The sequence below is a fragment of the Oncorhynchus gorbuscha genome, linkage group LG08 (genome assembly GCF_021184085.1).
Source record: "Oncorhynchus gorbuscha isolate QuinsamMale2020 ecotype Even-year linkage group LG08, OgorEven_v1.0, whole genome shotgun sequence".
NCBI classification, from domain to species: Eukaryota; Metazoa; Chordata; class Actinopteri; order Salmoniformes; family Salmonidae; genus Oncorhynchus; species Oncorhynchus gorbuscha.
Window position 1 is genome coordinate 33,809,531 of NC_060180.1, and position 14,813 is coordinate 33,824,343.

Genomic DNA, 14,813 nt, shown 5'->3' on the forward strand with positions numbered 1-14,813 from the left:
CATGGTGCTTGCCTACGGAGCTGTGAGGGGAACGGCACCTCAGTACCTCCAGGCTCTGATCAGGCCCTACACCCAAACAAGGGCACTGCGTTCATCCACCTCTGGCCTGCTCGCCTCCCTACCACTGAGGAAGTACAGCTCCCGCTCAGCCCAGTCAAAACTGTTCGCTGCTCTGGCCCCCCAATGGTGGAACAAACTCCCTCACGACGCCAGGACAGCGGAGTCAATCACCACCTTCCAGAGACACCTGAAACCCCACCTCTTTAAGGAATACCTAGGATAGGATAAGTAATCCCTCTCACCCCCCCCCTAAAGATTTAGATGCACTATTGTAAAGTGACTGTTCCACTGGATGTCATAAGGTGAATGCACCAATTTGTAAGTCGCTCTGGATAAGAGCGTCTGCTAAATGACTTAAATGTAATGTAATGAATAATTATAATACAGAGGAAGAGTACACATTTACAGTGCATTCGGAAAGAATTCAGATCTCTTCCCCTTTTCCACATTTCCTTACGATACAGCCTTATTCTTAAATGGATCACACACAATACCCCGTAATGACGCGAAAACAGAATTCTACATTTTTGCAAATGTATTAGCTTACTTAGATACATTTTCAGACCCTTCGCTATGAGACTAGAAATTGAGCTTATGTGCATCCTGTTTCCATTGATCATCCTTGAGATGTTTCTACAACTTGATTGAAGTCCACCTGTGGTAAATTCAATTGATTGGCCATGATTTGGAAAGGCACACACCGGTCTATATAAGGTCTCACAGTTGACAGTACATGTCAGAGCAAAAACCAAGCCATGAGATCGAACGAATTGTCCTTAGAGCTTCGAGGCAGGATTGTGTCAAGGCACAGATCTGGAAGAAGTTTGGAACCACCAAGACTCTTACTAGAGCTAGCCCGGCCAGTCAAACTGAGCAACTGGGGGAGAAAGGCCTTGGTCAGGGAAGTGATCAAGAATCCGATGGTCACTGACAGAGCTCCTCTTTGGAGATCTTCAGAAGGACAACCATCTCTGCAGCACTCCACCAATTAGGCCTTTATCCCAGAGAGGCCAGACGGAAGCCACTCTTCAGTAAAAGCACATGACAGACCGCTTGGAGTTTGCCAAAATGCACCTAAAGTCTCTCTGAACATGAGAAACAAGATTCTATGGTCTGATGAAACCACGATTGAACTCTTTGGCGTGAACGCCAAGCTTCACATCTGGAGGAAACCTGGCACCATACCTACAGTGAAGCATGGTGGTGCCAGTATCATGCTGTGGGGATGTTTTTCAGCAGCAGGGACTGGAAGACTAGTCAGGATCGAGGGAAAGATGAACGGTGCAAAGTACAGAGAGATCCTTGATAAAAACCTGCTCCAGCAGGTGCTAAGGTTCACCTTCCAACAGTACAATGACCCTAAGCACACAGCTAAGACAATGCAGGAGTGGCTTCGGGACAAGTCTCTGAAAGTCCTAGACTGGCCAAGCCAGAGCCCAGACTTGAACCCGATCAAACATCACTGCAGAGACCTGAAAATAGCTGTGCAGCGATGCTCCCCATCCAACCTGACAGAGCTTGAGAGGATCTGCAAAGAAGAATGAGAGAAACTCCCCAAATACAGGTGTGCCAAGCTTTTAGCGGCATACCCAAGAAGACTCGAGGCTGTAATCGCTGCCAAAGTTGCTTCAACAAAGTACTGAGTAAAGGGTCTGAATACTTATGTAAATGTAATTTGATTTATTTTACCTTTATTTTATTAGGCAAGTCAGTTAAGAACAAATTCTTATTTTCAATGACTGCCTAGGAACAGTGGGTTAACTGCCTGTTCAGGGGCAGAACGACAGATTTGTACCTTGTCAGCTCGGGGATTCGAACTTGCAACCTTTCGGTTACTAGTCCAACACTAACCACTAGGCTACCCTGCCGCCTCAATACAATATCAGTTTTCTATTCTTAATACATTTGCAACCATTTCTAAAAACCTGTTTTGATTTGCCATTATGGGGTATTGTGTGTAGACTGATGAGGGAAAAAAAACTATTTAATACATTTTAGAATAAGGCTGTTGGGTAACAAAATGTGTAAAAGTCAAGGGGTCTGAATACTTTCTGTATGCACTGTAGGCCTGCCTAAGTTACGGTATTAAGACTAAACAGGATGGGCTATTAGGCCTACAGCTTGATGGTGGTTATACAAGGCTGCTCTAATAAGCCTATTAATGATAATGACATTACTTATTATTATAATGATGATCATAATAGTAATTATAACAATAAAGAGAAATATCAAACCAATTTCTGACTATTTTTAAGCTTGCATTGCTTTGACTAAAAATAAGTTTAACAAAGGTCGAAAAAATACTTCTGTTCTGAATCTAGTCTCGTTCACAAAATGCGTGTGGGTCTTTTGTGAAAGCTATGATGAGCTTGCAGACAAACCTCATCTGCATCAGATATAAACCTTTGACCTGTCCTACACTACCCATTGCCATTAAATTAATTGCCTAAACCCTTCAATATCAATCAGATCAACTTTGAATGTCAGAGGAAAACACTACTGTATACGCACGCACACGTGAACTTACACACACCCCGGGGATGAAATCATTTTGAAGTATCTAGACTGTACCACAAGGCATACTAACATTCCTCTTTCTGAAGAAGATATCTCATTGTCTGAGGTTCTACCATATGCGTAGTCCACTTCTGTTCCTATGTCAATTGGAAAGTGATAGCGGCAGGGTTGTTCAGAGGAATTTCAATAGAGTGTATGATAGGTTACAGGCCTCTGATGCAGAGGAGACAAGATGGAGTCAACGTCATGGTGCCATCTACTGGACAAGCTCAGAAAATACCACAGGGCATTTGTCAATGTATTCCAGTGATTCCCCAGGCACACAATGGTGGCCAACTCCTGTCCGGGATAGATAGCGGGTGCAGGCTTTTGTTCCAGCCCAGCACTAACATTCAATTTTAGGTCATCAGTAGTTGAAATCGGGTGCATTTGAGTTGACCTGGAAGAAAGCTCTCACTTTACTCTCCATGACCGGAGTAAGCCACTGACTGTAAAGCCTCGAGCTAAATCAACCTTTAATTCAGAGATGGTCTTCATCATGGTCATCCTCACCTTGCAGTAGGTCTGACAGTGCAGGCCCGCACTCTTCTGGAACACTGTAGTCTCCCTTCCCAATGTTCTCAAATAGCTTATAGATGTTGTCCCCTTCAAACGGATAAAGACTCGTCGTAATGTTGTATCTACGGCATGGAAAAAGGGAAACAGGCAAGACATCACATATTGTGAGTTTGAGACGTCATATCTGAGATCTGTTAACTTGCATGGTCTATGACCTGGTATAATTACCTCTCAAAATGATAATACAAAGAATGCAATTGAAAATACACAGTGTAAAAAATATTAAGGACCCCCCTGCCCTCAGAACAGCCTCAATTCATTGGGGGAATTTGTATTTACTAGGGATCCCCATTTGCTGTTGCCAAGGCAGCAGCTACTCTTCCTGGGGTCCAATCACATTAAGGCACTTACATCACACACAAAAGACAAACAGTAAATCATAACAATATTACACCACTACAATATAATACCACTGTGCGTGTGCTAGTGTGTGTGCTTGTACCAGTGTGTGTCGCTTTAGTCCCCGCTGTTCCATAAGGTGTATTTTTATCTTTAAAAAAATAAAAAAATAAAATAAAAAACATCTGATTCTACTGCTTGCATCAGTTACTGGATGTGGAATAGAGTTTCATGTAGTCATGGCTCTATGTAAAACTGTGCATCTCCCATAGTTTGTTCTGGACTTGGGGATTGTGAAAAGACCTCTGGTGGCATGTCTTGTGGAACATGCATGGGTGTCAGAGCTGTGTGTTTGTAGATTAAACAGACAGCTCGGTACATTCAGCTGGTAAAAACTTCTTACAAAAACAAGTAGTGATGAAGTCATCTCTGCTCCACTTTAAGCCATGAGAGATTGACATGCATATCATTAATGTTAGCTCTCCGTGTACATTTAAGGGCCAGCCGTGCAGCCCTGTTCTGAGCCAATTGTACATTTCTTAAGTTCCTCTTTGTGGCACCTGACCACACGACTGAACAGTAGTCCAGGAGCGACAAGACTAGGGCCTGCAGGACCTGCCTTGTTGATAGTGTTGTTAAGGCAGAGCAGCGCTTTATTATGGACAGACTTCTCCCCATCTTAGCTACTGTTGTATCAACATGTTTTGACAATGTCAGTTTACAATCAAGGGTTACTCCAAGCAGTTTAGTCACCCCAACCTGCTCAATTTCCACAACATTTAGTTGAGCTGTAGGGCTGAGTGAATGAGTTGTCCCAAATACAATGCTTTTAGTTTTTAGAGACATTTAGGAATAACATATTCCTGCCACCCATTCTGAAACTAACTGCAGCTCATTAAGTGTTGCAATCATTTCAGTCGCTGTAGTAGCTGATGTGTATAGTGTTGAGTCATCTGCATACATATAGTATTTTACTTAAAGCATGTCATTAGTAATTATTGAAAAAGTAAGGGGTTAGACCACTGCCCTGGGGAATTCCTGACTGTACCTGGATTATGTTGGAGGCTTCCATTAAAGAACACCCTCTGTGTTCTGTTAGCTGTCTAACTCATTGTCCAGAATAAATCAGGGGGAGTAAACCAAAACACATGTTTTTCCTGCAGCAGACTATGATCGATAATGTCAAAAAGCCACACCGATGTCTAACAAGACAGCTCCAGCAATCTTTTAATCATCAATTTCTCTCAGTCATTTGTGTAAGTACTGTGCTTGTTGAATGTCCTTCCCCATAAGCCTGCTGAAGCCTGTTGTCAATTAAAAATGTACTGTTAAATAGCATTGTATCTGGTCAGACAATTGTTCCAAAAGTTTACAAAAACGTTGGTAATAAGACTGATTGGTCAGCCTTTTGAGCAAGTAAAGGGGCTTTACTAGTCCTGGGTAGCGGAATAACTTTTGCTTCCCTCCAGGGCTGAGGGCACACACTTTCTAGTGGCTTATATTGAAGATATGTCAAATATGAGTGGCAATATCGTACGCTATTATCATCCGTAATTTACCATCCAAATTGTCAGGTGGCTTGTCATTGTTGAAAAACAACAATCATTTTTTCACCTCTTCCACACTCAATTTACAGAAATGAAAATTACAATGCTTGCCTTTCATAATTAGGTCAGTTATACTTGGATGTGTAGTGTCGGCGTTTGATGCTGGCATATCATGCCTAAGTTTCCCAATCTTGCCAATGAAAAATCATTACAATATCAGTGGGTTTTGTGATGAATGGACTCTACAGGGTGTCGAAAGTGTTTCACAGGTATGCTAGCCCATGTTGACTCCAAAGCTTCCCACAGTTGTTTTAAGTAAGCTTGATGTCCTTTGGGTGGTGGACCATTCTTGAGACACACTGGAAACTTGAGTGTGAAAAACCCAGCAGCGTTGCAGTTCCTGACACCTGGTGCGCCTGGCACCTACTACCATACCCTGTTCAAAAGGTACTTAAATCTTTTGTCTTGCCCACTCACCCTCTGAATGGCACACTCCATAGCAGTGATTGAATACCCATACTAACATACTGTATACTACATACTTAGTAGGACCTGCCTTGTTGATAGTGTTGTTAAGGCAGAGCAAAGCTTTATTATGGACAGACTTCTCCCCATCTTAACTGAGTATATACTACAAGTACATTTTTGTATACTGTAAATGAACAGTATGCTTTCAGTTGAGCGTATTAGCTCTTCACATGTCTACCGGAAGTTGATGCTGTTGCTATGCAACCTTTTGCTAGCTAGTTAAGCATAACAAATTACTAGTTAGACATTTTATTTATTCAATCTGGAGTGCCAGAGCACGCTCATATTCAGAGCGTTGTCAGATTGTCAGTTTGTAAATTCAGAGCCTTTCCCTGTCGGAGCGCACACTGGACGATCGGGCTGAGAAGTAGAGTTTATTTGAGCATTCTGACCATACAATGAAAGTCAAGCACCCAAGCTAACGTTGGTTAGCTTGCTAGCTACTTCCAGACACAAACGAGACCACTCTGACCATTTTACTCGCCCTAGCAGAACTGGTAGTTTCATGTTATCCTGAGAGTTGGTGACTGTGCTGCTGGCAACAATTTAATTACTTTTTTCCCACAATTTAATTACTTTTTTCCCAACGTTTAGTGACACCGGCTATATTCAACGGGTGTTGAGAGCTCATAATTTAATTATTCTGCGCTCTGGTACACTCAGACGAGAGTCCTCTGAAATTGTAGTAGATAGCCAGAGCAAATTTACGAAAGCAACCGAATGTCAATTGCGAACACACACAGACTATAAAATTTTGCTAAGCTAAGAATGATGGGAATAATCAAGTCATTAACGTTGGGGAGTTAGCCTATAGTTAATATACTGCCAAGTTCGATGTATAAGTAGCCAACTAACATTAGGTAGATAGCTAACAACATACCGATACATCCTGCTGTAACACTATGTGGTTCGTAAGGACAGCGCAGCTAACAAATTGTCAGCCAATATAACATGTAAGGTAACCTGTTTTAAAAGGCATTACTTTATTACATTGCTCAACATTTTCTTAACATCTGTATCCGCTCTCGTATTTCGACTGCCTATTTTCCGATATATTCTTCAAATCTGGAAACGATGTGAAGCCACGCCCATTTCCTGAATTATGGGCCCTAAAGTACAGAAATAGTGTCCTCTGCATGTATACTTCATATTTCGGCGAATTTAGTACGACATCCGGGGACTTTTGGCATACTAACTATATCCCCACTATGACCAAAAAGCATACTAAATACTCAATTCATGTTACAAATAGTATGGTTAGTGCAGTTAGTACGAACATTCGAACACAGTTCATGTCTTAATTGCCTAAAGGCTTAAAAATCCTTCTTTAACCAGTTTCCTCCCCATTCATCTACACTGATTGAAGGTGATTTAACAAGGGACATCAATAAGGACCATAGCTTTTACTTGGACTCACCTGGTCAGTCGATGTCATGGAAAGAGTAGATCTCTTGTACACTCAGTGTATGTTGGACAGATAGGTAATCAAAGCGCTCGGTTTTCATTACCATTGATTATCCTTCCAGATCAACAGAAGGTGCTGAGCTAGGGGTCAGGGTGGACTTGGACATTGCAATGGCTATTACTCACAGTGTGATGCCTGCGGACCAGATGTCCACTTTGAACCCTGAAAAGGTGTCCAGGCCATTGGCGATCTCGGGGGGCTGGAACGCCGGCGAGCCCTGACTCGTACGACACGTGTCATCCTCTGCAAACGGGTGCAAAGCCTGGTGGAGGGGGAGCAACAGATAGGGAGAAAAGGCTCAAACTCAACACACTCAGAGGGAAGAATGATGTCTGCATAATATCGTTAAGAACATGCATATCCCTAACAATAGGTAATATACAGGTAAAGGTGACTGAGGTAAGTGAGATGACATCTCACCTCTGCCACGCCCAGGTCGGAGATCTTGAGTGCCCCGTCGGTAGTCAGAAGCAGATTTCCTGGTTTAATGTCCTTGTGAACGATTCCCTGGCTGTGCAAATATTCAAGGCCATCTAACAGCTGTAAAAAGTACCTGAGAGGGAGGGAGGGTTAATAATAAAATCCTACAAGACAAGTCAGTACACCACATTAGCTCTACGGTGAATCCTAACTTGAGATCTGTGCACACCCACAAACAACTTGATACAAGTGTGAGCTCAGCCATACACGATGTATCTATCCAAGCAATCTAATAAGTCTTTTAATCAAGTGTGGCTATAAATGAGTGTTTAAAGGCCCAATGCAGCCGTTATATATCAACTCATTTCTGGGTAACAATTAACCCTCATACAACCGACTGGGGTCATTTTGAACCCAGAGGCATATTTTATATCATAGCCAATAGGTGGTTTATTCAATTCTTCAAAATGTTAATGACCATGTCAATGAACTTGTTCTTAATAAATATACATAAATTGCTTAGTGTTGCTGTATAAAGACTTCAAATGAAATAAAAATCCAGTCCTTTGGGGTCATTTTGACCACAGCCAAAAGTGTTCTCCTCGAGCCTGAAAATTAGAGCCCGGTACTGACACCACAAGATGACATCACCAATAATATATGCAGAAAGAGCTGGGGAACCTGGGCATGATTCTCCCCGTGGTGTCAGAAGTAAACTGCTGACTACCACCCTGTCTCTAGCCATAGACATCGCTGCTTTTGCAGAAACAATCAGCCATTAATTTCTCTGTCCGACATCATAGAAATGTAAATGAGCCCAAACAGCCTGATTTCTAGAAAACAGTATATTGATTTAAACTGGTGTTGAGAACAATGAAGCGGGCAGCAGTGGAGTGAGGAGACCAGGAAACCGCCAGTCTTAGAAAAACACAAAGAGAGGAAACAAGTTGCTAGAATGTTATGTAACTTAAGTGGATTTTGCTCTTTACTCAAAAAAAAGCCTGTCTGATAATCAATGTGATTTTGTTTCACTGAATCTCAGTCTATATATTTAGTTAGGCTAATTGATCTCTGGCTGGGAAAATAAGTTGTGGTAGCTCATTTATTAATCTGCTTACAGTGCATTCGGAAAGTATTCAGACCCCTTGACTTTCTCGAAATTGTTACATTTTAGAATAAGCCTGTAATGTATTAAATCATTCCCCCCCTCATCAATCTACCCACAATGACAAAGCAAAAACAGGTTTTGGGAAATTTTTGCAAAAAATACAGAAACATTTACATCAGTATTTAGACCCTTTATGCAGTACTTTGTTGAAGCAGATTTGACAGCGATTACAGCCTTGAGTCTTCTTGGGTATGATGCTACAAACTTGGCACACCTGCATTTGGAGAGTTTCTCCCAAATAACTAAGGGAGAATGGGAAGGGATGTGGTATTCTGCAAGTGAGGCTAAACCAGGCGTGCAAGAAATGGAAGCCAATTTAAGAACTATTGCAGCTAGGTGATGGTTTTGTTTTGTGTCAACGACATTTGGACTAGCTGAAAGGGACACTGTTTCCTGGGGATTGTCGCCAGTTTTATTGACGGAAACTATCAAGGACACACAGTGTTGTTGAGCTGCGAGCACATACAAAAACGCCACACAGCAGAGGCCATTTACCAAAAATAGTGGACTGGAATAGTGGACTGGAACGTGCAGCGACAATTCATACGAGTGGTGACTGACAGTGCAAGCAACATGGTCGAAGCCTTCAACCTACCTTGTTTTGAGGAGACCAATGATGGACAGGAGGAAGATGAGGCATCCGATATGGAGGGCACACCACCTGCGATCTCAGTTCCAAACTGACCATATAGCCAACAATGTGGACATGATGGTAAACCAGTACTTCAGAGTCAAATCTCCATTTACGGTGCCCAATTCACATGCTTCAGTTCGCAACAAAGGATGCCATTAACATGCATGATGGGGTTAGCGGACTGATCCAGAAACTAGAAAAACTTTGAAAGGTGTTAGGAAGTGTACATAAAACACAGAAGAAAGTGACAGATTGGGAGTGCATCCCACAACAGCATGTATGACAAGAACAGCCAATTACGCATGATTGAGTCTGTATAAAAGATGTTCTAAAGAGACCCACTGTGGCAAAACAAACTGAAGTCTACCTCTGATGATGCAAAACTCACCCTAAACTAAATGAGTTGGCTACAGGTCCTGGTGGAGGTACTGACAGCACAAGCTGACCTCACCGATAATATGCAGAAAGAGATGGGGAACCTGGGCATGATTCTCCCCGTGGTGTCAGAAATAAACCGCTGACTACCGTGTCTCAGGCCATAGACATTGCTGCTTTTGCAGAAACGATCAGATAACGTTTCCACTCAGTACAGGGGGTATTATAATGATAAACATTTGTCCTAACTGCCATCCTGGACTCCAGGTTTAAAACTGAGCGGGTGATAAGGGATGAGCTGGTGCATAACCAGCTTGGAGAGATACGCAACCTCCTTGTGAAGGAAACAGAGGCTATCAATGTGCCTCCGGCAGGTGCATTTGCCGTACCAGCAGCACCCAAACCTGCCCTTGAGCAAAACAAAGTGCCCAAAAGACCTCACATGTTCAGCTCGTCATTCAGCAGCAGCGGTCCCTCTGTACAATCAAAAGCAGAGGTAAAGGAGTACATAACGGTCATGAGAAGAAACGCAGACGTTATCACCTTTTGGAAAGATATCTCCTCATCCCTTCCCTGCCTGGCAAGAGTGGCCGAAGGTTTTTTAGCATCCCCAGTGGCTCTGCAAGCACAGAGAGGGTATTTTCCGCTGCTGGCCTACTCTCAAGGCACCATCGCATAAGCCAGACTCTGGCCAAAATAGTGTTTCTCAAAAGTGAATTCAAAGGCACGGTAGACTGAGCCAAATAAGGAATTTTTCCATTTAATTTTCATTTAATTCTAAGTAAGACACAGCCTATATGTGCAATTTATAGACTAAGGATTTAATACAACGAAGTGTTGTTTAAATGCTGAGGAGCTTAATGTTCCTGCCAGCTTAGTTCGTCACACTCGCTTCAAAGTATTTATTTGTAGTCTATAGCATTGATATAATAGACTAATAATATAGCCTAAATAATTCATTTTCATTGCTTCTTAGGCCATCTGTCTGGCTCATGACCTATTTAGAGTGTTTATGTGCTGCGTAATATGACATATAGCTTTTTTGAAATGATGAGTGCTTCTTACAGTCACCTTTGTTATTTATGCAAATACTTTCCATTTAAATCATATGGTTTGCTTTCAAAACAACTTCAAACCCAAAATGGTAGGTCCACTTAGTCAAAGATAAATAGGTGTTGGTTAAATGGTGATTTTAAACAAAACATTTATGAAGCTAATTTGAAGCGAGTTTTTTTCACCCTTCCTGTAAACGTGTTAAAGGTTTTTAGCGGAGTAGCTGGAAAGGATGTTGAGCTCAACTCCGCTCAGATACTGTGGCTAGGCTGCATCGGCATTAGACGCCATTGGAATATGGGCTTCTCCTGATTCTGAGATGAGCTGTCTGTGGTGGTCTTGTGGATCATCATTCCATCAAATGCACCTCAACCTATTCATATTGCAATATGAAACATTTCAATGATCAGAAAAAAAGCTTCATCATGGCCACAAATTTCTCTGGCCCAACCAATATCGGAATCCTGACGCCGCTAGTGCCTGCTGCTCAGAGAGAGCAGTAGTGAAAGGTGCACAGACACGCACAGTTAAGAAAGATTAACACAACACCGCAAACCCAAAACACAGTATGAGGCCCAGCAGCAGTTGGGCCCCATCGGGTTTGGACTGAGAATGGTATACAGTGCATTCGGACAGTATTCAGACCCCTTGATTTTCTACACGTTACGTCAAAGACTTATTCCTCATAACTCTACACACAATACCTCTTAACCTGTTAGTCCACTAGGGGCATTATTTCATTTTTGGATAAAAAGACGTGCCCGTTTTAAGCGCAATATTTTGTCACGAAAAGATGCTCGACTATGCTTGGAATTGATAGTTTTGGAAAGAAGACACTCTGACGTTTCCAGAACTGCAAAGATTTTCACTGTGAGTGCCTTATAACAAAAGCTTCAGGCAAAACCAAGATGTTTAAGCGACCAGGAAATGAACAGGATTTCTGAAGGTACGTTTTCCACGATCGCCTTATATCGCCACCATTTTAGATAAGCATGCTCCGTTCAAAAAAATGCAGAACCAAGAACAGATACAGCCCTTGGTTCACTCCAGACCTGACTGCCCTCGACCAGCACAAAAACATCCTGTGGCGGACTGCAATAGCATCGAATAGCCCCCGTGATATGCAACTGTTCAGGGAAGTCAGGAACCAATACACGCAGTCAGTCAGGAAAGCTAAGGCCAGCTTCTTCAGGCAGAAGTTTGCATCCTGTAGCTCCAACTCCAAAAAGTTCTGGGACACTGTGAAGTCCATGGAGAACAAGAGCACCTCCTCCCAGCTGCCCACTGCACTGAGGCTAGGAAACACGGTCTCCACCGATAAATCCATGATTATCGAAAACTTCAATAAGCACTTCTCAACGGCTGGCCATGCCTTCCGCCTGGCTACTCCAACCTCGGCGAACAGCTCCGCCCCCCCCCGTAGCTCCTCACCCAAACCTCTCCAGGTTCTCCTTTACCCAAATCCAGATAGCAGATGTTATGAAAGAGCTGCAAAACCTGGACCCGTACAAATCAGCTGGGCTTGACAATCTGGACCCGCTATTTCTGAAACTATCTGCCGCCATTGTCGCAACCCCTATTACCAGCCTGTTCAACCTCTCTTTCATATCGTCTGAGATCCCCAAGGATTGGAAAGCTGCCGCAGTCATCCCCCTCTTCAAAGGGGAGACACCCTGGACCCAAACTGTTACAGACCTATATCCATCCTGCCCTGCCTATCTAAGGTCTTGAAAGCCAAGTCAACAAACAGGTCACTGACCATCTCGAATCCCACCGTACCTTCTCCGCTGTGCAATCTGGTTTCCGAGCCGGTCACGGGTGCACCTCAGCCACACTCAAGGTACTAAACGATATCATAACCGCCATCGATAAAAGACCGTACTGTGCAGCCGTCTTCATCGACCTCGCCAAGGCTTTCGACTCTGTCAATCACCATATTCTTATCGGCAGACTCAACAGCCTCGGTTTTTCGGATGACTGCCTTGCCTGGTTCACCAATTACTTTGCAGACAGAGTCCAGTGTGTCAAATCGGAGGGCATGCTGTCCGGTCCTCTGGCAGTCTCTATGGGGGTGCCACAGGGTTCAATTCTCGGGCCGACTCTTTTCTCTGTGTATATCAATGATGTTGCTCTTGCTGCGGGCGATTCCCTGATCCACCTCTACGCAGACGACACCATTCTATATACTTTCGGCCCGTCATTGGACACTGTGCTATCTAACGGACACTGTGCTATCTAACGAGCTTCAATGCCATACAGCGCTCCTTCCGTGGCCTCCAACTGCTCTTAAACGCGAGTAAAACCAAATGCATGCTTTTCAACCGATCGCTGCCTGCACCCGCATGCCCGACTAGCATCACCACCCTGGATGGTTCCGACCTTGAATATGTGGACATCTATAAGTACCTAGGTGTCTGGCTAGACTGCAAACTCTCCTTCCAGACCCACATCAAACATCTCCAATCGAAAATCAAATCAAGAGTCGGCTTTCTATTCCGCAACAAAGCCTCCTTCACTCACGCTGCCAAGCTTACCCTAGTAAAACTGACTATCCTACCGATCCTCGACATCGGCGATGTCATCTACAAAATGGCTTCCAACACTCTACTCAGCAAACTGGATGCAGTCTATCACAGTGCCATCCGTTTTGTCACTAAAGCACCTTATACCACCCACCACTGCGACTTGTATGCTCTGGTCGGCTGGCCCTCACTACATATTCGTCGCCAGACCCACTGGCTCCAGGTCATCTACAAGTCCATGCTAGGTAAAGCTCCGCCTTATCTCAGTTCACTGGTCACGATGGCAACACCCATCCGTAGCACGCGCTCCAGCAGGTGTATCTCACTGATCATCCCTAAAGCCAACACATCATTTGGCCACCTTTCGTTCCAGTACTCTGCTGCCTGTGACTGGAACGAATTGCAAAAATCGCTGAAGTTGGAGACTTTTATCTCCCTCACCAACTTCAAACATCAGCTATCCGAGCAGCTAACCGATCGCTGCAGGTGTACATAGTCTATAGGAAAATAGCCCACCCATTTTCACCTACCTCATTCCCATACTGTTTTTATACTGTTTTTATTTATTTATTTTTCTGCTCTTTTGCACACCAATATCTCTACCTGTACATGACCATCTGATCATTTATCACTCCAGTGTTAATCTGCAAAATTGTATTATTCGCCTACCTCCTCATGCCTTTTGCACACATTGTATATAGACTGCCCATTTTTTTCTACTGTGTTATTGACTTGTTAATTGTTTATTCCATGTGTAACTCTGTTGTCTGTTCACACTGCTATGCTTTATCTTGGCCAGGTCGCAGTTGCAAATGAGAACTTGTTCTCAACTAGCCTACCTGGTTAAATAAAGGTGAAATTAAAAAAAAGAAAAATATGGCTGTGAATGCGACAGGAATGAACGGACACTTTCTAGCGTTTCCCCAAGGTGTCTGCAGCAATTGTGACGTATTTGTAGGCATATCATTGGAAGATTGACCATAAGAGACTACAATTGCCAAGTGTCCCGCACGGTGTCTGCGTGGAAATTGGTGCGCAAAAGTCAGCTACCAGTATTTTTCCATCTGAATCAGAGAACAAAGAAGGCTTCTAGGACTGCCATTTCAATGAAGAGATATATGACAAAACACCTTGAGGATTGATTCAAACAACGTTTTCCATGTTTCAGTCAATATTATGGAGTTAATTCGGAAAAAAGTTTGACGTGTAGGTGACTGAATTTTCGGTTGGTTTCGGTAGCCAAATGCATAGTAACAAAACAGAACAATGTGTCCTACACAAGAATCTTTCAGGAAAAACTGGACATCTGCTATGTAACTGAGAGTCTCCTCATTGAAACATCTGAAGTTCTTCAAATGTAAATTATTTTATTTGATCCCTTTGCTGGTTTTTGTGAATATGTTGCGTGCTAAATGCTAATGCTAAATGCTAAGCTAGCTATCACCACTCTTACACAAATTATTGATTTTCTCTGGTTCTAAAGCATATTTTGAAAATCTGAGACGTCAGGATTGTTAAGAAAAGGATAAGCTTGAGAGCAGGCATATTGATTTCATTTCATTTGCGA

General features: G+C 43.0%; 1 protein-coding gene across 4 annotated transcripts in view; it reads right to left on the minus strand.

Annotated features, from left to right (window-relative positions):
• LOC124041515 (serine/threonine-protein kinase STK11-like) overlaps positions 1 to 14,813 on the minus strand; it is a 61,034-nt gene that overhangs the window by 14,657 nt on the left and 31,564 nt on the right. For all 4 annotated transcript variants that reach the window (XR_006839959.1, XM_046359194.1, XM_046359195.1 and 1 more), the window contains exons 5-7: positions 7,495 to 7,627; positions 7,200 to 7,336; positions 3,130 to 3,257 (exon numbers count right to left, since the gene is read on the minus strand). Coding sequence is in view for 3 of the 4 variants with exons in the window: in XM_046359194.1 (XP_046215150.1) it covers positions 3,130 to 3,257; positions 7,200 to 7,336; positions 7,495 to 7,627 (398 nt within the window). In the remaining variant the exon portion in view is untranslated. The remainder of the gene's footprint in view (positions 1 to 3,129; positions 3,258 to 7,199; positions 7,337 to 7,494; positions 7,628 to 14,813) is intronic.